A 23,405-nucleotide genomic window follows, 5' to 3' on the forward strand; every position below is an offset into this window, starting at 1 on the left:
GCAGGGGTCGTGGGGGATCCGGAGTGGATGGTGTTCATCGTGCGGGTGGTTTCTTCGATGCTGACCGGGGTCCAGTTGCAGAGGGTGGTGGTGGCGGGCGTTGGTTCGGAGGTTGGGTGCGTGGTCTGTGCGCCAAAGCTGTTGTGTATTGTGCGCCGAAGCTGTTGTGTAGCTGTAGTGAGGCCTTGTGTCGATACCAATAACTCCAGTGCTGTATTGCAGAGAAAAAGTCGGATTGTGGCATCTAATAATGTAGACGTATTGGTTGCATCGACTCCAGGAAATAGTTTTTCACAAAAGAAAAAAAACATGCTGAGTGTTTGCCCCACTTTCCTGACAGTGGTGGCTTTGGTTGCCGTCGCTGGGGCCCTGGATGCCACTTGAAAATCAGGTATTTTTGGCACTTCACCTTCGCACTCCTCTTGTGGTATTAGTTCTGCCATAGTCACTCTTGCTATGTGTATCTACTGTAGCCGCATAACTGTGTCACCAGTTTACCTCATGGCGCCCCTTCATGTGTAATCTTAGCCAGTGTGCACTTAAAATACAATAATCAAATTCTCGAAGTGATAGTATTGATGTTTCAGAACCGTAGGGCCTGATTTAGAGCTTGGCATCTGGGTTACTCCATCACAAACGTGACAAATATTGTATTCACCTTATTACATAGTATGGTATATACTATGGCACTTGTGGTAATGCAGATGGGTTATCAGTCACACAGGCCCTTAATGGTGAAATGGCAACGTACTGCTGGTTTTATGAGGCAAGGTAAGACTTTTCTCTGAGGTGCTGCAGGAATATGAGTGTACTGCTGATCTTTTATTATTACCCCTGAAGCACCTAAACACTTTGTTTTGCTGCTGTCAAGCCACTTAATAGGATGTCAATGCTACATTTCACTTAATATTCAAAACAGTCTGCAGTGCATTTTTGAGGTAAACAGCCCTGTAAAGTTGCACAGTAAAGGATGATAATTTTTAATAGCTTCCTACTCACAAAATAAAGTTGTGCAGCAGCGATTGAAGAGATACTGCACTTCCGGCATATTTGAATTCTGTAGTTTCTCTCCCCCCCCCCCCTTTAGGGGTTACACATGTTTACATTTTACATAACCCCGAGAGTTCTGGATATATCTCTTCCTTTGCAGAGACAGAGAAAACGGACTTGTCCCCCTCTCCTCCCCGTCGTCCATACACATTTGTGGGAGAGATGTTTGAAAGCCCAGTCACATGACCCCCCGGGATTATGAGCAGCCAACTCATTCCACTGCCACTTAACCCCGAAATCAGAACACACATTAGAAATTACATTAGCTGGCTACTTATGCCCTGGCCCTTTATGGAAGGTAAGTCAAGAGAGGATGTGGCATTATGGCCAGAGATGCTGACTTTGAACTGGGGAACCAGGTTCAAGACTCGGCATTGACTCAACATCCTGTGATTCTGGGAAAATCACTTAATCTCCCCATGCCCAAAAAGTGTGTAATGTAACTAGTTAGCATTCAAGTATTTTGTAAGGTATATATCAAACATACTTTATTTGCAAAAACGGAAGCAGATCCTAAGTAGGTTGATATCCTTGTCATTCCTTCTGTAAAGGGAGGCTCGGTGCCCCCCCCCCCCACACTGGATTGACTGCTTTTTTTTGGGGGGGGGGGGTTGACGGCAGGGCATGGCCGTCAGTTGGATTAACATGTGGCAATTAGATTTTCCTTTACTTTAAAAACATTTTTAGAAATTCACTGAAAAACAGAGGTACTAGGGATGTTCTAGTTAGCAAACAGAATTAAGAAAAAAAACCTTATTAGGTCACTGAAAAACCAGGGACTTTATAGTTAGGTTCACATTTTACACACACCAAACCATGGAAATGTAGCAATTCTAGTTAGTTATCTGAGGAAACTATAACTTGTGACCTAAGGTAAATATAACTCGCTCCCTGGCCATGCACTGCTAATTACCCCACACATTACATCACGCATGACATCTTCCATGTCATCATTGATAACAGAGCAACATTTGCTGTAAAATTATTGATGTGAAAACTGTGCATGGTGGGGGCACAAGTTATAATTACCTGAGGGCACGAGTTATAATTACTTGAGATAACTCTACCTATGACTGCTGAATTTCTATGGTTTTGTGTGCGTAAAATGTGAAACTAACTATTCTTTCAATCGACCCTGTTTATCCATTTTTATGAAATATTGTAATTCACATTTTGTTTCCACCCACCTATCACAGCACAGAACATGGGGCACAGAGTCACACCACTTCAGCCACTGACTAACCAGACTGTGATACCATTGTGTGCCTGCACAATGGGCACATCCGCTCAATTAATAACCCTCTTCAGTGCACAGAAGTACTGGTGCAGGGGGTGCTTTTTACATGAAAACATAGATATATATATATATATATATTTGAGCATTTAGACTGTGCTTGTTTATCATACAGTGAGTTCCTTCACTCAAAATCCACCCACCAATAAATAAGCATTGGCAAACCCAAACTGTTAGCAGCCAGTGCCTGACCAACAGCTTTATTGACTTTGTCAAAGCTTGGTTCATATTTGTTTGAAATCATTTGCCTTTTTACAAAGCTTTAGAAAATGTACCAGTTTCAGATCTTCACAAATTGATGTCTCCTTGTGAATTAAGTAAGACAAGAAAGTGTGAGGTGTGTGGCAGCATTCAGTTGTTATCCAAGCCCTAGGGCCTCCCACACTTGTGACCTGTGAGGACCCACATAGCCAAGAGGCAGCTGATAGTGTTGAATGTCTTCCAGTGAGTGAGAAGGAGATCATCACTCTTCTATTCAATGTCTCCTTCCCATTGAAAGTCTGGTTAGCAGCAGCCTCACGCTGAGAAAGAAGAGGTACGAGGCACCTGCACTGCAGGGCCCAACTCCAGAGAACACTTACAAGCTCGTTAAAAATGGTAAAAGACATTCCGTCTTTCTGGCTCGGTGTGGATAACATTGGGCTTATCCTACGCTTGAAAATTCTGCTACAAAAACAGACATTTGAGGCAAACATCCGAGTGTCAGAGATGCCCCCATATAAAGGAGCAGCTCAGCATAAGACTGGTAACTTCCCACGGATACCTACTCGTGGTTTACATAATTTATGAAGCACTCTAAGCCTGATGGGCACTGTGTGAAGCTTACAAAAGTATCTTTTTTTTTTTTGCTCACATCCGTTCTTTGTAGAACTCCATATTAAAGCCACCATCAAAAGGAGATGTTCATTTTTTCATGTATTGTGTTAGCTAACCTGTTTTATTTTATTGACTAAATGGATCTGAAGGAATCTTACAGAAGTGCAAAACTCAGACAAATGTATGAACAGCCCCAGTATTTGCAATGGAAGTTACTTTTTAAAAATACGTTGTCTAATCTTTGTGCATTTGCCTGCATCTACAGCATTAGTGTGAATTCTTAACAGTTTCAACAATTAAAAAAGTTTGTGAAAAGTCTTTGACATTCTGCTACTTATGGTGCTAATGTTTCCTGTCATACATTTTGTTTTCAATAGCCACTAATCCTGTGAAAGCAGCCCAGCTTTGGTAAGTGAAACCACAGCATTTCTGATTTGTGAATGTTTCTGTGAAATGACTCGCACAATAAAGGGCCAGTAGAGCCGAGTGGTGGTAAGTCTTATAGTGCAGTTACCTGTTTAATGCAAGGCGCTGAAAAGATTGACACTTGACACAGTAAATCACCATCGTAGTAAAACAGTCTGTCAAAAAATTACTCTGCACATGGAAAATTGCCATGATGTATATAATCCAGACAGCACGGACTAATTTACTCACTAGCCGCCCAAAGGATGTCAGTCATGGTCTTGATCTTACATGACTGTCACGTTAGAGACAACTCATCCGAGAAATGTGTTTCCAACAGCAAAGATGTTTAGATCTCGATTGAATTTTACAGATAAATATCACTCAGAGAGATATCTACCACAGATATGGTTATTTTCTAACGGAGATAAGAGCCTTACGCCAAGCCTTGTCAGTGTCACGTTGCTCTATCAGCATTGGTCATGTTACAAAACGAGTTTTGTTTATTTATGCAGGCCACATTTGTAGCTAATTTCTATTATTCCATACATTTTAATTCCCAAGACAAAATTACTAAAATAATATACCAGACTGAAGACCAGCCCTACCCTAAGGCGAGGCAAGGCAGCATTCTACTGATAGATCATACTTATTACAAAATGCCCATAACAAATTACTTTTTTACAGCGTATAAGAAACACTCCAGCAGACAAAATGCTATTTGGCTCAGTTTTTTGAAAATCTGTACCTGTACCTTCTTAGACACCTTCCTGGCACCACTGGAAGATATCCCACATAATGCTACCCACAGGATCCCGAATCAAACAAAATTTGACTAAATTACCACCAGACTAAAACATGAAATTTAAATCATACTGTGAATTTAAAAGGCTGTGTACTTGAAAATACCGTACTAGCTCCCAGAGACAATTCACATGTCCAGGGTCTTTGCATTAACCACAGCCCATACAATACAAGACTAAAGGACCAGAAGACATGACAAAAATCCAAGCAAGCCTCCTCCTTTCTATGCACCAGCATTATGGAACAAAGAACTAACTTTGTACTTCAGACTTGCTGCTCCCACACAGTTTAGAAAAAAATCTAAAAGCTAAAAGCTCACCTCTTATCATATTCTTTTTTTTTTTAATAACCAAAATTGATTGTTTTCCAAATACATAAAAAACTCGAGCCATCACAACCATGTCAGCCGTGTCTAGTTTTCACATCTCATAGTAATCAATGCCCCCAGTCCAGTCCATAGTAGTGCCGACATTTTCCCCAGACCTTCCTGTGCTTCTGTGGGCAGCAAGGGGCTGCATAAATGGGCTTTTCCTGTTGGGCACGCTAGTCCACTCCGGCCCACCATTGCTCGTTTGTAGGAGGGTGTGGTGAGTTCCATTTTCAGGCTATGTCTCGTTTGGTGTCCAGCAGCGCCACCCCCATGAACACTTGGTCCAGTATGGGGCTGCCAAGGTCGTCAAGCAATCCCAGTAGATTAATCCGAGAGGTAAGCTCTGGTGCCTGGTCCAGCACCAATGACAGCCTGCGCTCTTTTTCCTGCGAATGACAGAACAGGACAGCACAGATGCAGACCATATGAAAGAAGTCAGTCTCTTGAGTTGTGTAGCAAAACCAGGTAGGCAGGGGGATCTTGCTGGCCCGGTGAAGCCGTGTGGGGGTCATGTAAGTGAGGTGCAAATAGTTGAGTTAAACTAGGTGCAGGCGTATTGATATGGCCACCTCCCTAGGGGCCGTCCAAACTTCCTTTCAGTCTGCGTCATCCATCTCGCCCAACAATTTCTGTTTCAATTTATAGAATTGGTTTCAACCGTTGACAACCAAGGATTGGTACATTTGAGAAATGGCTCCCTTGCCGAGCTTCCCGGTCAACAATTTGGCCTCCAGGGGGCTAAACTCTGGGACCAAAGTGACGGAAGGGGATGTTCATGTCAGGGCTGTGCTGCAATTGTAAATACTTGTGAAACTGAATGCGGGAAAGCTGGAACCCTCTCAAATTTTCCTGGAACGTCTTAGTGGCTGCATGTCCATATGTCTCACATGTGAGTGATTCCTATCATATCTAATTATGAGAATCCCTCTAGCGTTGCAGTATGGTGTACCTGTGTTCCTTGCCATAGTGGAGTCATCTCTATCAGCTTCCTGTCCCATCATGTGTAGCACAGTGCTGACCTCCAGGTTAAAAACACCGCCCTAGTGATCTCCAGGAGGGAGCGGGGGATTTGGCCCCATTGATGATATCCAGAATCTTGCCAAGGTACAACACTGTCAGTTTTGCCTGGTGTGTATGGCTGCCCAAGCCCCTGTTGAGCCCGATTAATGATCGTTATCTGTGAAGACAAGTAGTAGCAGTGAAGATGAGCCGGTGCCAGTCAGAAATTGGCATTGGTTATCTGGGGATGCCCACCTGCCCACAAAAAGGTGTGGATAGTGGAATTCAGGTTGTGTAACCATTTCTCAGGGAATGGAAGTGGGAAGGTCTGAAAGGCTTACAAAAATCGAGATAACACCATCATTTTGAAGAGTGCCCCATTACATCAAAGGGGTATGTGCCTCCATTTCTGCAGGCTCTGTTTCATGTTAGTGAGCTAAGGAGACAAGTTAAGAGTCAATGGAAACATGAATACCTAAGTAGTAGAATGATAGACAATGTGGAGGGATGGTAGTCTTCCGTGAGCAGGCAGTGGAACCTCTTTTGACTGGCACCAGTATGGAACTTGACTTGTCTGGTTGACTCTGAGCCCCAAGCCCTCTTCATAAAGGTCAAGTATTTCCAGGCATCACTACCCCGAGGACTGCAGATTAGCTAGGAAGAGTTGGTTATCATTTGCATAGAGCACTATGCACTCCTCTGGCCCAGAGTCCCAAGCCAAGCCTCTTATCTGGGCTTCGCAGCATATAATGGTGCCAGGGGCTCTATGGAAAGGATAAACAGATGAAGGGAGAGAGAGCAGCCCCGCCGGGTGCCTCTACGGATTAGGAAGATGGCAGAAAGCAGCCAGTTTACCTGAGCCTGCGCAGACATGTGGGAGTACAGAAGATTAGTGAGCTTATGGTAATGGGGCCACTGCCTGGCTCTATCCAGCATTGTGCTCAGGAAATAACAGTCGAGTCAAAGGCCTTCTTCTAGTCAATCTGAAGCAGGGCCCATGGGTGTTGCAGCCGGTGTGCCTGAGAAAGGGTGACTTGAAACAGTGGCTAGAGCCTCGTGTTGGCATGAAACCACATTGGTTGGGGTGGATCAAGTGGGGAAGTGTTTGCCATAACTGGTTAGCCAGCACCTTGGTGAGTATTTTAATATCCGTGTTTAATAGGGAAATCGGCTTGCAAGCTGCACAATTAACTGCAGGTTGACCTGGTTTGGGTATCATCACTAGCGTGGCCAAGTCCAGGTCATTGAGGGGTACCTGTGCCGCCAAATACTTAGCCAGAAGATCAGAAGTTCTCAGAACTACCAATAGTACTTAACAGGGAGCCTGTATGGGCCCAGCTTTTTGCCCGGGGTCATGTCTGAAATCGCCTCTGTAGTTTATTAGCTGTGATTGCTTGGCCTAAGGCTAGGTGGAGGGGGATTAAGGGCAGCAGAATTTCAGTTTGTGGGTTCACTCCTGGGAGGGTCAGGGTCTTTGACTCTGTAGGGCCTTGTAGTAATCTGTAAAGACTACATAATTTTGGAGTTAATGACTTTTGGGTGTCTCCCGCATCCACAACCTGTGGTTTCACTCTGGAAGCGATCTCTCTGGTGACCTGATAAAAGAGAAGGTTTCCTGATTTGTCGTAATATTCATAAACCCGCCGGGTCAATACCCTCCAGCATTGTAGGGCTTTCTCCAGTAAAATCTGTCCCACCAAGGCTCTGGCAGATGTCAACTGCAGATCAAGCTCTGGTGAATGTTCCAACTGGGTCTGGTGTTCTAGGGAAAGGATTTGGGCCTTAAGGGCTGTCAGTTGTGCAAGTTTCTGCTTCTCCTGGCCTTGGATAAGCCCTTTGGCTTGACTGCGGATCATGGATTTGCTGCCCCCCCCCCCCATAGGGTGCAGGCGAACTGGACAATGCCCTAGTTTTCTTCAAAGTAGGTTTGTATCCCGGACATCATATTGGCCGAGCAGTCTGTCTGTCATGTACCATGCATTAAAGCTCCACATGGAACGGAGGGCCAGTTCCGAGGACCCCAGATGCACCATAAGTTGCGCATGGTCGGATATGCCCTGTAGTAGGGTTGTAACTTTAGTTAATTGAAGGGTGCCCATAGCCAGCAACAAGAGGTGGTCAATATACACCTTGTGCTATGAGCCGCTGATGTGTGGTTATAAGTACGGTCCTGCAGGTGCCCAATCTTTGATGCATCACAGAGCCTCATGGAGTCTGTCCAGGGGGTGGGCATCCTTGCGAGAATGGCGTCCCTGTCTGTATCGGGACCACACTAAAGTCACCTCCCACCGCTGTGGGGCCTTGTAGGAACGTCAGAAAGAGAGAGGCAAATGTATCTAGTGTTTGGGAATGGAGCGGATTCAGGCTTATACTGATAGGCAGCTATACTTTCTGCCCTCTAGCAGGCCCTAGACACCAACATGCCTCCCGGGGGGATTAGTGTACGTGTTGATCACCATTAGTCGAAAGCCTTTATGTGATAGAATGGCCACCTCATCGGAATACCGGGAGAACCTAGATTGGTAAACTCTGTCATAGCCCTGGCGGCGGAGGAAAGGGTAATGCTTTCCCACTAAGTGGGTTTCCTGGAGCATGACGACTGCTGGACTGCCAATCATGTTCAACATACCATTCACATTCCACAACAGGATCTCAAGTGGTGCCATGTGGACCATGGGTCAAACAGTGCGAGACTAAGATCCTGAGGTGAGTCCAAATTCTAATGATTATGTTGTGTAGTGGGTTATGCAAGGATGTATGGACACGAAGCAGGCAGATGGTATCGTGTTGTGCATGGCTGTAGGACCTCAAACACAAGCAAATAATATGAATACACAAAGAAATCCTGTGATGGAAAATACCTCTGTAAGTATTTGCAGAATAGCAGTAAAGGATACATCTGCTAACCTTGTTACATACAATAAACCGCAAATCAGTTATAGATTATATCTGATGTGAGGCTTCTGTGTGTGTATATATATATATATATATATATATATATATATATATCGAATAGAATTTATTAGTTACATAAGGATATTGATCACACAAAGAAAATACAGGGTCAAATAGTTAAATCAAGTCAAGTGATTCGAGATGCCCCAGTAATATAGTCCTCCTTATATTTAAAAAAGATTACTTTGAGGCAAGGGATTTACACCTCCCTATAATAATTGTGGTGATCTCTGCGTCGATGTTTCGGTCCCCAGGTGCCTGAAAAGTTCATGGGACCAGCCTTAAGATGAAGAGGCTGATTTTTATATATATGTGGACCCTTGTCAAATAATAAAAAAATAGTATCCAAAAGCGAAATAGTGAGTCCTAAGTAGGGTAATAGATGCCAACTATATGACTCAGTGCATGAACCATTTACCAGTCGTTTAAGTAATAATTCATGCAAAGTGATCTAACATCAGAGTGAATCAGTGAACTTGTTGATATCACCAGGAGAACGTGAGGAGAGTTGCATACGTCCCATGTTCAACCAGTGAGCTTGTGTATGGACCCCTTGAGGGAATAGTGGGTGACCACAAATCTCCTGGGGAAACCTGGGTTAGCAGGGCAGGGCACCAGGTTCCCCAGCCTGGGCCCCAAACAGATCTGGTGTGCATATTGGTTGATTTACCCGACCACCACCACCAGGCAACCCTGGGCCTGCCTCTGAGGAGCCCAAGCGACCATGGGGCAGAGTAGAATTTTTGCGAAATCTGGTATGTCTTCTCCTCTGGGACTTAAGGGGGGGCTATGATCTACTGAAAATTTTGGAACCGTATATCGACAGGCCCAATATGACCATCCTAGGAGACTTTAATTTCCATTTGGAAAATATAAACTCTGGCGATACCTCTCTTCTGATTGACTCCCTGACCTCATGCGGTCTGTCGCAAGGAGTGCGAAGCCCCACCCATTTCGCTGGACACACCTTGGATGGGTTTTTTACAAACGACGCTAGGTTAGCAATAGGTTCCCCTCTCCCCCTCTCATGGTCAGATCACATGGCCGTCCCTCTTGAACTTACATCCCATCGCCCTTTAGTGCCCCTATCAGACCATAGGAAGTGGGAACTGAAAAGGAATTATGGGGAAATTAAGAATGAGACACTTGCACCTTTTATGTCCAGTCTCAGGCCCTCCTTGTCGAGAGATACCAACACGGCTGCCCTTCATCTTTTTAACACCATTGCGAGCGCCGTGGACACCCTGGCCCCTCTCAAACAGCATTATTCCGCCAGGAAACGACCTTCCGCTCCCTGGTACTCTGACACCCTCAGACTGCTAAGGCAGGGTTGTAGGAAACAAGAGAGACTTTGGCGATTGCATCTTGATCCCGGGGAAAGGGAAAAACATAAAAGCAAATTAAGGGGTATAAAGCAGCGGTGATTGCGGAGAAGAAGGCTCACTTTGTTAAGCTGACGACCTCTCTTAGATCCCCTAGTGAACTATTTAAGACCATAGACTCCCTGTCCATCCTCCAGTCACCTGACCCTATAGTGGCTTCTCAGGAACTATGCAACCAGATCTCCACTTTCTTTCACACCAAGACTTAGAGGTCTCAATCTCCCTGACGGATCCCTCAACTGAAGCCCAAGTCAACGGACTTTGTAGTAGCCTTTCTAGCTTTCCCCCTCTTACCTTTGAACAACTGAATCTGCTTCTGGATAGGCTTAAATCTGGATCCCCTTTGGACCCTTGTCCTCTGAAGATTCTTAAGGAGTGCAGGGAGGTTTTGCTGCCCCCTCTTCTGGAAGTGATGAATCTAGCTATCTCCGAAGGTACCTTTCCTGCCTCTTGGAAAATGGCGATTGTCAAGTCCCTATTAAAAAAGGCTTCTCTAGATCCCGGGATCTTGAAGAACTTTCGCCCCATATCCCTGCTCCCTGCCCCCGCTAAGATGCTCGAGGCTCATCTCAACCACCACCTGAGTGCCTTCGTGGATAATTCCAGCCTACTGGACCCCTCTCAGCATTAGTTCAGGAGGGCACACAGTACCGAATCTGCTCTCACAGTAGCTGTCAATAACATCCGGACTAAGGTCGACAGTGGCCAGACCACCCTTCTGGTACTGCTCGACCTGACAGCTGCGTTTAATACCCTGTCCCCCTCCATTCTGGCTACTCGCCTCAGGGAGATGGGAGTGAATGGATCAGCATTGAGCTTCCTAACATCCTTTCTCAACCAACGAGAACAAAGGGTCAAGCTGGGTGACTTTCTTTCTCCCGTTAAGCCTGTGCAGTGTGGGATCCCCCAAGGCTCGTCCTTGAGCGTCACACTTTTTAACATCTATGTGGCCCCACTCGCCAGGCTAGTTAGATCATTCGGGCTGGAAGTGTTATCATACGCTGATGACACCCAGATTATGGTCTCCCTCTCCCAACCGGCAAGTACTACCGCCCTTAATTTCAGGAATTGTATGGAAGCTGTCTCGTGTTGGATGGTACTGAACTTCCTGAAATTAAATGGGGAGAAAAACGAAGTTCCTATCTTCGGTGGCAAACAGGATATCTGGTCGAGTGACTGGGGGCCTTCTGCCTTGGGAGTCTGTCCTCTGCCCTCCCTTTCTGCTTGCAACTTGGGTGTAATGCTGGACATCACGCTCTCCTTTGACAAGCAAGTCAGTAGGGCGAGACGATGATGCAGCAGTTTTGGTATTGGAGATCCTGATGGCATCTGGCCTCACACAGGGTGGCGTCTCTGTAACTGAGTATCTTTGCAATTGGATGCGAGGGGGCCACTGTGTGAGGAATCTGAGTTTGCTTCTGTATAAACCAGTCAGACAGGTTTCCCTCGGCGACCCAATAGTGCAGCCATTCTTCCAGAAAATGCTGTGCATCCATGGTCTCCGCGCCCTCAGGAAACGCCACAATCAGGAGATTATTCCTGCATGCGCGGTTTTCTGCATCCTTGGCTCTGCCCTCCAGTGCTGCTGCCATGACAAGTAGTTTGGGCATTTGATTTTTAAGGATGCCCATGTCACCTTCCACAGACGATATCCGGCATTTGGTTTCAGTGACGCACTGGGCAACATTTTGCAAATTTTGAAGCAGTAATGAAACGTCCTCTTTGACATCACCCACTTTGGTTTCCACTTCTTCCCACAAATCTTGGATGGGCTGGAGGATGGTCGTGAGATCTGAAAGTGTAGGAATATGTTGCATCGCTGAGGGGCTACCGCCAGTCCTCTGGCCTCTCAGACCAGTGTGGTTAATTAGTCAATCGTTGTTTGAGTCTGCGTGGAGGGAGTGGGTCAGTCTTTGCCCATAATATCTAAAGGACAGCCTCAAAGATCATCCCAGATGGGCAACATGAGCAGCCGGAGCAGACAAGGCCTCAATGTTGGTGGGTGTCTTATTGGGCACTGGGTCCATGCCAAGAGAGGTCCAGTGTGCGGGGCGCCGTGACCCATCCCAGGAGGGAATCAACAGCTCCCTTCTGGGGCATGATTGTACTGATACTGGGGATTCCCATTGGGGCCCATCTGCCTCACTCATATTCGGGCTCAGCTGCTGTGACTGCCTGGACCTTGACGACTTTTGGGGCTTGGTATGATCAGTTGGTCCACATCCCCTTCAGTGGGTCACTCACCGTCTATTCTCTGGCCCTCCTGTCAACGGCTCGCTAGGACTCCCAGGATCCCTGGGTCCTGACACTGCTATGTGCAACATAGCACCCATCTACATTCAGGCAGCTGGCATCTGTTTGCACCGCAGCCGCACAGCCTTGAGGAGCTGGTACTCTTTAGACCCCTGAGGCACGGCACCAGCAGCATCATTTGGGGCCATCTTCAAAACGCTGTGTACTCTAGGCACGAGGCCGCCATGTCAGATGGCAGCCTGACATGCGCTCTCCTTTGGTGCAGGGTCCCTGGCTCAGTTTGGGTGCTGCCCTCCTGAATCCAAGAGGGTCTCACCACCAGTGCAGATCGGGGAGGGGGTCCCAAAGTGATTAGCTGGTGAGGATGGTGAAGGATAGAGGAGATGGTCAGGAGTGGCACTAAAATGCAGCCACTGGCTTTGGCACCTTGGTCGCACCCCCGAACCATATCCATATTGTTACTAGATGTGAGCCAGGCCGAGATTTGTAGGAAGTGCAAAGCCAGCAATCCGGCCATGACTCGAGCCAACAAAAACCATGGTTCGAGCCAACAAAAAAGCAAAGTCTGATTATGATTGCGAGTAATGCTCTAAGATTGCCAATTTCTGCCTTTAATGTACTCCTTTACAAATATACTGCTTCGCTCACACACTTTTTGTTTCATTCTTCATCACTCTTGCTTTTCATCCTCACTCTTTTCCAGCTCTGCCAACTCTCATGATGCCACCAAGTGTCACATGATCCTACACTCTTCCCAAGGTCACCCAGTGCCAGTATGACTGGGGAGCTGAAAACCCTGTCCGTGAGAGTGGTTTCAAGGTTGTGTGTGGAGGCTTTACAGAATTAAATTCCCCTTGCAGGTTTTAAAGCCTCCTCAGGACATTGGAAGTGGGTATGTTTGGGGCGGGTACAAGTGTTTGCCTTTGTCAGTGATGGGCATAAAGCGCTGCCTCAATGGCCACTTCCTCTCCAATACACGTCCATAGCTACTTAAGCACTGGTGGACTCTAGCCTTGTTCCCTAAACACCCTGCAGCTTCTCCAAGACCCGACCTACAGCCCGATTCATCATGCGAAATTGCGCTCGCAAAGGGCCAGATTCTGAGAATCTGGCCCTTTGCGAGTGCAATTTTTGCATTTGGGATTCATCATCCCAAATGCAAAAATCGCTATTAGCGAAATCGCATATGTACGAGGAATTGGATTTAAGGAATCTCTAATAGAGATTCCTTAAATGCAATTCATCAACCAATTTGAAATTGCGAATTCGCAATATTTGGTCGCAATTTACCACGAAGTCTGACTTCGTGGTAAATTGCGTAAAAAAAGAGAAAAAAGCACTTTAGTGCATTTTTTTCTTTTGCATGTTACACACACACATGTCCTTTGCACATGTGTGTGCGCCACACCTGTTTAAATTTGCATTTAAGGGGTGCCACAGGGTGTCCTTTGGACACCCCTGGCACCCTTGAAATCGCTATCTTATTTGCGATTAGCAATTTGCTAATCGCAAATAAGGATTGTGTAGGAATCGCACCTTATTTTGCGATTCCTACATGAATCCCGTTTTGCGAGTCTGTAATAGTGATTCCTTATGAATCGCTATTAAAGACTCGCAAAACGGGTCTTTGATGAATCTGGCTGCTAGTGTTTCTTTTGGTTAATATCAGGTCCGTTCTTCCTCTTTCTGACTGCTTTTTATTTACACCGCACACATTTATTTACTTCTGCTATCACACACACACACACAAAAATTACTTTCTCTATTGTTCTCTCTAATTTATTCTTACCTACCCACAGATGCATCCTTTCCTGACTCCTCAGCTTTTCTCTTTCCTACTCGGTCTTCTTTTTCGTCCTACTCGGTCTTCTTTTTCGCCCTCTTTATTTATTTTGCTCCCCGGCACTTTCTCTCCCTGTTTGTCCTTTCTCTCTCTTTTGTAGGCTGATCCTCTCCGTTTCTCGTTCTCCCTCTGTACGTAGTCGGTGGATCCCAGAGTCATCTCCTCTCTGGAATAGCTACAGATTGTAGCACGTTAACCTGGGAAGGCTGATATAATACAGGCCTTGCATTGCTTCCTCTTGTTAGATATTGTTTTCTCTGAGTTGTAAAAGAGCATGCAACTCTGTCCCTCCCACTACCCCAATCTCAGATGCTGCAGAGTAGTACTTGCCTGCATTATGGGATGTTTGCATTTAAATCGGGGGCTAATCAGAATCCAAAATGTTTGTGACCCTCTCCAGAGTCCTCCTTTCCTGCACCAATGGACTTATAAAGTGTCAGAAGCCAGAGTAGGGCGGGTAGAAGTTATAAGGATTTGTTGTTCTCCGATATTGTTACAAGATCTTCGGTATCTGACTCATTCCTTCAGTGACCCTTCCACCAAGTTCCTGGCTGCCGTTGGTGGACCAGGTACAGTGGTGCAGGGGCCCTGAGGCCCGAGGGGCCCACTGAACCCTGATTATTGCTGTGATTCACAGTTCAAACAGGGGACAGGAGGCCCATTCACTTCCTTGCCCTCGGACCGATGACATAGACTACACCACTGCTCCCGCCAATAATTTCCATCACCAACTAACTCACCCCCTTCTTTTCAGTTAGTCAAACAACTTTTATTTTGGGTAAAATATCCATAAAAAGCACATCATCATAAAATTAATCAAACATAAAATTATAAAATTTCATCTAAATCTGTCCGCGGTTCAACTTGCTGCTATCATTCTTACTATTCTTTAACCGTCATCTATTTGCACTGTTTTTTATGCACTACTGTTGTCTTCTTTTATGGCATTTTGCCAAAATAAAGATTCTTGAATTGAATTGAAAATTTCATCTCGGGTATTTACAAATCAACAGCGTAGTAAATGCATGATTAAAACTAATATAGTAGTAATTTAAGTCACGCAATTTTTTTTTCATTTCAGTCCTTTCTTCCTCCGCATTAGACTAGTAGCAAACAAAAATCTACCAACACCAAACACTATCAGCTGGGTAGTATCTGTTCTCAGAATTCTTAGAACCTCTGTAAATTTCCTAGACCCCCTTCTTTTAGTAACCATCCCTCTACTTCCCTTTACCGTCTCTAAAGTCATTGTATTAATGTGCCCAAAATCTCTTAACTATCCCCAGAAATGGGTGTTTGTATTTCTGTTGCACTGTTAAGTTGCTCTTAACATTTGGTCCAAATTCACACACAAATTTGTCATAAAAGCACCGGAGGGATGGCTGCCGCTGACTCTGATGAGGGCAAGTATGGAGAGTGGCTGGTGGAGTCTGTCTGGTTGTGAGTAATGAGGGCGTCCTATGTGGAACATTTGTAGAAGGGATGCTTGTGCACGACATTAGCGGAGGTGGAGTTTGTCATCACCAGGGGAGAGGGGAGTCTGAATCTCCTAGAGAAGTGGAGGAGATGAAGTGGGTTGTTGTACAGAAGTAAGAAGTGGGCGGCCCTTTTCCTGGACCGAAAACAGGCAAAAATAAACCAGACGTGCCTCATTAAATTTCACAAACTGCTAGTTAAGAGGTGCCCAGCATAATCCTGCAGTGTTTTTCAAATCAGACACCTCTGCCCATCACCATACCGCAGACCTGACCCCCAAGCGCAGTTGGATGTCATCATAACCGTCTAGAGTTCTAGCTTGCACACCGTGCCGTCTATTACATACCAACATATACAGCCCTTCTCAGCGGCTTCCACAGCTTAGTGAATTTGGATTCCCGCAACTGGAGGCGCGCCGTGAGTAGTTCCATTGCCACTGTGGGCCACAAGCGAGTGAACCATACATTAATGTAAGGTGTTTCTGGTTTCTTCCAATATAGTGCAACAGTCTGCTTTGCAGCTCCCAGCATGTGGAGACCGAGGTGTCGATCTCGGTGTGTTATTTCTTGCAGGTTCACTGGCCTAAAGCCCAGGATGAGAACGAGCGGACCCTCAGGTAACGTGTATCCTAGCACCCGCTTAATATGGCTGAGGTCCTCTTTCCAGTATGTAGCAAGGAGAGGGCATACCCACCAAATGTGAAAGGAATCCCCGACCGCTTGTGTACAGCGCCAACACAGAGAAGATGCATAGGGTAACATCCTTTGGAGTCGAGATGGAGTATAATACCAGTGGGTCATCACCTTGTAAGCTGATTCCTGCTGGGGGATGCTATGGGAAGTTTTTGGGATGTCTCGCCAGAGGCGTGCCCATTTAGAGGGAGAGATGTCGGCATCCGAAACGGATTACCATTGCCGTTGGTATGAATGGAGGTTCAAACAGTGCAAGTGTTGGAGAATCTGGTATATACGAGATATTAACCCTTTGGAGGAGCTAAAGGTGCGCTCTAGTCGTTCAAACGGCGTAAAAGATCGCGTTGCCGCCTGCAATACGGAAGACCCCTGTAACCAATGCCGAAGTTGAATATATTGGAACCGATCCTTCTCAGTTAGCCGAAATTCTTGCTTACACTGGGCAAATGTTTTGAGGTCTTCCCCGATGAATAAGTCGTGAATCGTTCTGCAGTCTTTATCCGTCCAGTTTGCAAAGTAAGGCAGGCGAAATGCGGGGGGAACTGCAGGCTGCGAGCGATTGGGGTATGCTGGGATGGAAAAGTAGTGAGGCCTCTACGGACCGCCACTTTATCCCAAACCTCAAGAACCGTTTTGGTAGGAACCGCCATATATGCGCTGCGATGTCGCGCTTCACGGGGCAACCAGGCATGATCCCAAAGAGGGCGACAAGTGACCGCTATATCCATGTGAAACCACTTTCTCGCTTTCCCACGCCGTCCATTCTGGTATAAAGCGAAGGTGAGACGCCCAGTAGTACTCCAGCTGATTAGGGCAGGCATGTCCCCCCTATCCCTTGGAAGCATTAAGAGTTTACTAGAGAATCGTGGTTTCTTCCCCCCATATAAAAGCGGTGAGCTCGCGTTGCAGCCCCTGGATCTGGTGTTCTAGGATAGGCATCAGCAGCGTTTGGAACAGATAAAGGATTTTGGGCAAGATAGACATTTTGATCGTACTGAGGCGTCCCAACCAAGATAGTGGCGGGGCTTACCACACTCGCAAATCAGCAATAACTGAACTTTTATATTCTTGCCAATTTGCTGGGGTCTAGGTAGCTAGATCTGACGTTAAATTAAGGCCAAGGTATCTTACAGAACTGGTCGCCCATTGGTAGGGAACAAAGACTTGCAGGGTCGTAATCTCAGCAACCGGAGTCGTAAGGTTTAGGGCAAGATTTTGTTTGATTCATTTTAAGTCCCGACGCTTACTCATAGAATTGGAGCAGTGTGTGTACTGCTGGAAGCAAGTGCAACGTGTCAGCCAGGGTAAGAAGTAGTTTGTCTGCGAAGAGGGCAATTTTATGCTCTATACCTCCCAAGTTCAATGCCACGAATGTTAGGAGACCCGCGCACCATAATAGCAAGTGGCTCCACTACCAGGGCAAATAATAGGAGCGATAGGGGGCAGCCCTGCCTGGTGCCCCCAAGGATAGAGATGGGCTGTGTAAGTTGGCGATTCACAAGTACCCTAGCGAGGGGAGAAATGTAGGGGGCCATGATGCACGCTATCATGCACGCTCTAGATCTGCTTTCTGCAAGACAGCGCGAAGGAATCCCCAGTCCACCCGGTCGAACCTCTTTTCAGCGTCTAGTTAGAACAGTCAGGCCGGGATCCCCCTATGTTGTGCCTTCCCTACAAGGTGCGCCACTCACCGCACGTTGTCTGCTCTTTGGCGTTGTTGGATAATGCCAACTTTATCTGGGCCGACAAGATAGGGTAAGTGTACGCAAAGCCGTTTAGCCAGAATTTTTGTGTTATAATTGGAGGTCAGTATTTAACAAGGCAATGGGGCGAAAAGAAGAGCAGAGCGTGTAAACTTTCCCAGGCTTCGGTATGAGGGCTATTTCCGCCATTGCCATATCAGGGGACGGCCCAACAGTGTCCGAAAAAGAGTTAAAAAGGCGCAGTAGATATGTTTGGAGATGCGTCAAGAAAGTGCTGTAGAACAGGACTGGGAGCCCATCTGGGCCTGGTGTTTTTACCAGTGGGAGATCCTTGAGGGCGCCAGCCAGTTCCTCCAGAGTGATTGGCTCCTCTAGAAGCTTGGAGTGATAGTCGCCCAAGGGATCCCAATCGCAAGTGTCCAAGTTGGCGGAGATCTGATATGAGGCAGGCGAGTCTCGAGCGTAAAGTGATGCAAAGTAATCTTGAAATGTTCGAAGGTTGTCAGCTTCCGTGTTGGCCCGTGACCCATCTCCTAACTTTAATATCGCGATGTGGGCCTTGGCTGCCCTCACCCGCAGGCGACGCGCCAGGACCGTTCCTACTCTGTCTCTTCCATCATAGTAAAGCTGTCTTAGCGCAATCATGGCTCGCTCCGCTGTATTCGTCCTGTGGGCCCTGAGCTGACCTATGATGACCACCAGGCGTCGTTTGTGACTCGCCAAGGGCCGTTCCTGATTCAGTTTCTCCAACTTTTTGATTTCACGCGCAAGTTTGGTCTCGTACAGGCGAGCTTACCGCGCCCTCGCAACGTCAAGGGAAGTGAGCACACCACGTATCGTAGCTTTAAACGCATCCCACAAAACAGAAAGGGGCATTTCAGGGAGGTCGTTAGATTCAAAGTAAGAGATGATGGCCGATTGGAGTTCTTCCCTATCTACTGGATCCCTAGGAATATGGGGCGGAAACCGCCATCTTGTAGACTGTTTAGGGTAGGCAAAGCGCTCATGGAGGAGCAGCTCGACGTGCACATGGTCGGAGATGGATATGTCGGAGATGTCAGCAGAAAGGGTGTCCCTAATTAGCGAGTGGGACACGAAGATAAAATCAATGCAAGAGTAGGAGCGGTGCGCATGAGAGTAGTAAGTGTAGCTGCGATCCTAAGGCGAATGATAATGCCAGACATCTGTAAGATTTTTTCGTTGCCGCCGACATAGCGCCCACCCCATGAAAGGCACCCCTGCTACGATCCATCCACGCATCCCAGACTAAATTGAAGTCTCCCCCCAACTATGAGGTCCGCATCCACCGGCCTTACCTGCTCACGGAGAACCCTGCGCAGAAAAGCATCCTCGCCTTGGTTCGGCGCATACACATTGCAGGGGGTGAGTGCGCGATGCCCTCTCCCGACCTCCACCTTGAGAAATCTGCCCTCAGTGTCCCGTACTACTTTAGTGTTGCCCTGTGGAATGCCTGTCCTACAAAGAATGGTGACGCCGGCTGTCTTGGTAACCGCCGAAGACCAAAAATGGTGAGGAAAGTGTGGGTGTGACATGACCTTAACATCGCCCTGGAGGAGGTGGGTCTCTTGTAAGAAAATTATGTCTGGGTTCTGCAATAATAAGTACGGCCAGATTTGGCGGCGCTTATCGGGGGAATTAAGCCCTTTCATATTGAGGGAAAGGACCCTCAAACAGGGGACAGTGGTCATAGTCATCTACTGTCGGGTAGTGTTGCTGCGGCTAGCAAGTGGCCCCCAGATCTAGAGATCTAGTTAATCCCTGATGAGCCGCCCTCGCCCTAGTGGTCAGTCTGAAGAGTAAGGATGGGGGCAGGAGGGGGTATCCAGCCCAAGCAAGTGCTGGAGGAGGCAGCGGGGGGTCTAGGTATCCACGGGCAGGCACCCCAGTAGTCTGGTTCAGTTTGCACAGGGGGGAGGCAGGGGAGTTGCCGCCGGGGCACAGCTTCAAACCCAAGACGCCAGCGGGTTGGCAGGAGAGTCAAAACGCAGTAGTGCACCCCCCCACGGCGCCCCCCACCACCACCGTACCTGCTCAGAGCCTGGTCCCCGTCCCCGTCACCTTCAGCCAGTCACCAACCTCCAGATGAGATCTCAGCTGCACTCCGGCTTCAAAATGGCGGGCTCCTTCTTCGCTCCACCACCCTTCACAGCTCAATCAAGAGGGCCGATTGGCGCCCCCCACAGCGTCTTCCACAAAGCAGCCAGTATACAGGCAAACTGGGCCCCTGCAGCATCCGCTCCCCTTCCGGGGCTAGTGAGGTCCCTCGAGGTCACAGTAGGTCTCCAGGCCCCCCGTCCTCCAAGCTCTGGCAGGGAAAATGGCGGGTGCTCAACTCCAGGCCTCTCCTGGCCTCCCGTCCAGGCCCCCGCTAAAGGAGAAGCCTCACCACTGCAGTTCTTTTGCGGGCTCCTTGGCGCGTCCCGATCATTACTTCAGGCTCAGTCTGACATCAGATGTGCTCCAGGACACGAGGCGCTGAGCAGGCTTCGGGCACCAGAGATGACAGGTGCCGTGTCAGGCAAGAGGCAATTACAGACCTCTCTGCCTCTACTGCCAGGCCCCCTCGCCCGTCGCCGTGCAGTGCAGTGGACCTCCAGTAGTGGAAGGCGCCGGATGCGGGTCAAGCGGCGCAGTGCGTGCTCCGGGCGCCGAAAATTGAGGGTGCCACGTCCTCAGAGCTGCTCCCACCAGCCAGACCGCTACCTCACCCAGCAGGGAGTCGCCAAAGGTTCCGCAGAGTCGAAGGGTCACTGGGTCCCAGCTGATCCCTCTATGAGCACCAGGAGGGTGTAGTCCACGCAGCGGGAGGCAGAAGCCGCGCCGGACCCGGGAGTACAGGCTGAACGTTCGCCTCCAGGCCTCGCTTCCAGCAGCGTCGGGGTCTCTGCTTCCAGGTGCCACCGGAGACCTCCAATCCCTCACAAAGAAGCACCAGCTACTCCGCAATAGATGTCCGCTGGCTAGAGCCGCTTGCAGGTCAGAGCAGCGCTGATAATGGCTAATATATGCGGCGACGGCCCAGAGCTCGAAAGGCGTGCGTCTCACTCCATGAGTAGCGAGACCACTCCTGCCAAATCTCACCTTTTGGTATTAGTTTACTAATATCCTGGCTCAACTTCTTTGTGGTAGCGCCCAATTGCCCTTTTTCAACGTTATTATAAAGGTTAATTACAACCAGTATACATTTCGCATTTATGTGGATCAATACAATCTGATAATAAATTTCAGAACTTATTATTTCGATCTTCTGGGCTCCAACCATATTTAAGACATATACACAGATTCCACCCTGGAGTTCTTTACATGAGCACCAGCTACATCACACAAGGACACATTCATTTTTGGTAGGCACAGGTACATTAAGTGATTTCCTCAGAATCACAGGACGTTGAGCTGGCGCCAAGAATTGAACCTGGTTCCCCCAGCTCCAAAGTCAGCAGGCCTGGCTGTAATGCCACTTCCTCTCCCCCAAGAGGTTCTGCTGTTCGGTAACCAGTACCAGAATTTTGTCCAGGCACCATGTCTCCCTTTCCTGCAATGCTAAGGGTTAGCATTGATGAATGTGAAGTTGGTAAACAAAAGGAGAAATCTGCACAGCCAGTTGCCGAGCAAGGCAACCATAGGTTTTGATGCGAACATGGTAAATGTGTCCTTGCATGTGACCCTACATTTTTGGTCTGCCTTAGTCTTTCAGGATCCCACAGTTTCCTTTCTTTTTTTCACTCCTTTCACCCTTTTCTGCAACTTGAAATTTCATTCGGAGGGTTAAGGCTGATGATGAAAGAAAAAAAAAACCCCGGTCATGTGGTTGACTCTCTTCCAACCCTAGTGGCTTTTTAAAGAGGCTGGCCTTGGAAATGTTTGGTCCGATTTTATACTGAAACCTTAACATATGCAAACATATCTCACCAGCTTTGTTATAAAGGGATGTCAAATGTATGGTAGGCAGCTATCCATTACAAGTCTGCTCTGTTATTGTGCCTTTTGATGGACTTGTCACCAGCCAGCATCCCCACCTGCCCCAAACTCTCATATGTGGCATTGCCATGCTGACCAAAACAAGTTATATTTGGATGCAATGCATGCGAATAAGCTGGCATGAAAGCCAAAGCCTACCTATCCTTCTAGGTATATGCGCCCTAAAAAGACCATCTCTTTCAAATGGTTTGTATACCCTTTGACAGTACAAGCAACTGAGAATTTCTAGATGGTGAAGAAGAAATTTTTGCATGACGCTGCCTGTGAGATGTTAACATTATCGAATGTGTTGTATATGTTCCAGCATACCTTTCAGGAAACTTCGACTTCGGAAAAAGTCGTAGAATAGACATAATACTCATTCTTGAACCATACTGTACTTCAAATTACCTTAGCCATTTTATTTGATTGTTTGGGATAAAGGCCACTATTCATTACCAAAAGCCTACATTTTGTCACCTTAGGGTGTGGTTCAAAGTGATAGCACTTCCCCAAAAAATAGAAAAGTAGTCAAGAAACAAAGCCCGCTGTGTATATTTAAATGTAGTTGGGATGTGCTCTTGGGGAGGGCTAAACAATGGAAGAAGCAGGACGTATGCATGCCCTCGACAAATGGAGAGGACAAAAAATGGAGCGACCATGGTGGCAGCAAATGGGAAATGTATAGGTGTGCTGGAAGCCCACGATGTAGATACAGCATGTCTCAGTTAGAAACCGCGCATGCATGCTGTCTAGAGCCAAGACCTAAAAATTAGGTAGTGAGAAAGGGAAAATAGAAATGTATGTTACAGAATTCCCTCTTTTGAACCATATATCAGTATAAAAAAGTTACAGATGCAAGTGAGTTAACTTGATTTCATGATGTCATCCTCTGTAAGATCTTTTTATAGGAAGTTTGACTTGTGTATACCAGCTTTAAGAACCTTCACTGTAAAGGGGGAAGACCTAAACACTGAAAAATATAAAGTACTACTGCTTGTGTTTTTGTGTAAAGACCAGAAAAGATGCATTGCTGATGTGTAAGAACACGTGTATACAGTCTGTCGCTGTGTTTCAAGCCATATGGAAAAAATGTGGGGAAGAACACAATATGTCGTAGCATAAATTAGTTTTTGTATTTTAGCCTTGTAATTAGTCTCATACTGGTATAACTTTTGAAATGGAATTTAATTTACTGGGAGGAACACAGTTTGCTAGTGCCTGATGGAACAGACATATGCACAAAGGAATTTCAGAATCTGAAGCAAATGGCGAGAGCTTGCTAGCTTTTCAAGATTTTTCTATGCATTTCGCTCCGAAAAGCCACATCCACCTATTTGTGTTCATTAAAAGACAGGTAATTCAGATCCCTGGATATAACCAGT

The 23,405-nt window shown here is 47.0% G+C and overlaps 1 protein-coding gene across 1 annotated transcript in view; it reads left to right on the forward strand.

The window, feature by feature from the left end:
* Positions 1 to 23,405, forward strand: part of EPB41L4B (erythrocyte membrane protein band 4.1 like 4B) — a 903,230-nt gene that overhangs the window by 820,439 nt on the left and 59,386 nt on the right. Inside the window, exon 13 of the mRNA XM_086965372.1 lies at positions 3,538 to 3,568. Coding sequence (XP_086821498.1) covers positions 3,538 to 3,568 — 31 coding nt within the window. The remainder of the gene's footprint in view (positions 1 to 3,537; positions 3,569 to 23,405) is intronic.

Source organism: Lissotriton vulgaris, chromosome 4_1, assembly GCF_964263255.1.
Source record: "Lissotriton vulgaris chromosome 4_1, aLisVul1.2, whole genome shotgun sequence".
Classification (NCBI taxonomy): domain Eukaryota; kingdom Metazoa; phylum Chordata; class Amphibia; order Caudata; family Salamandridae; genus Lissotriton; species Lissotriton vulgaris.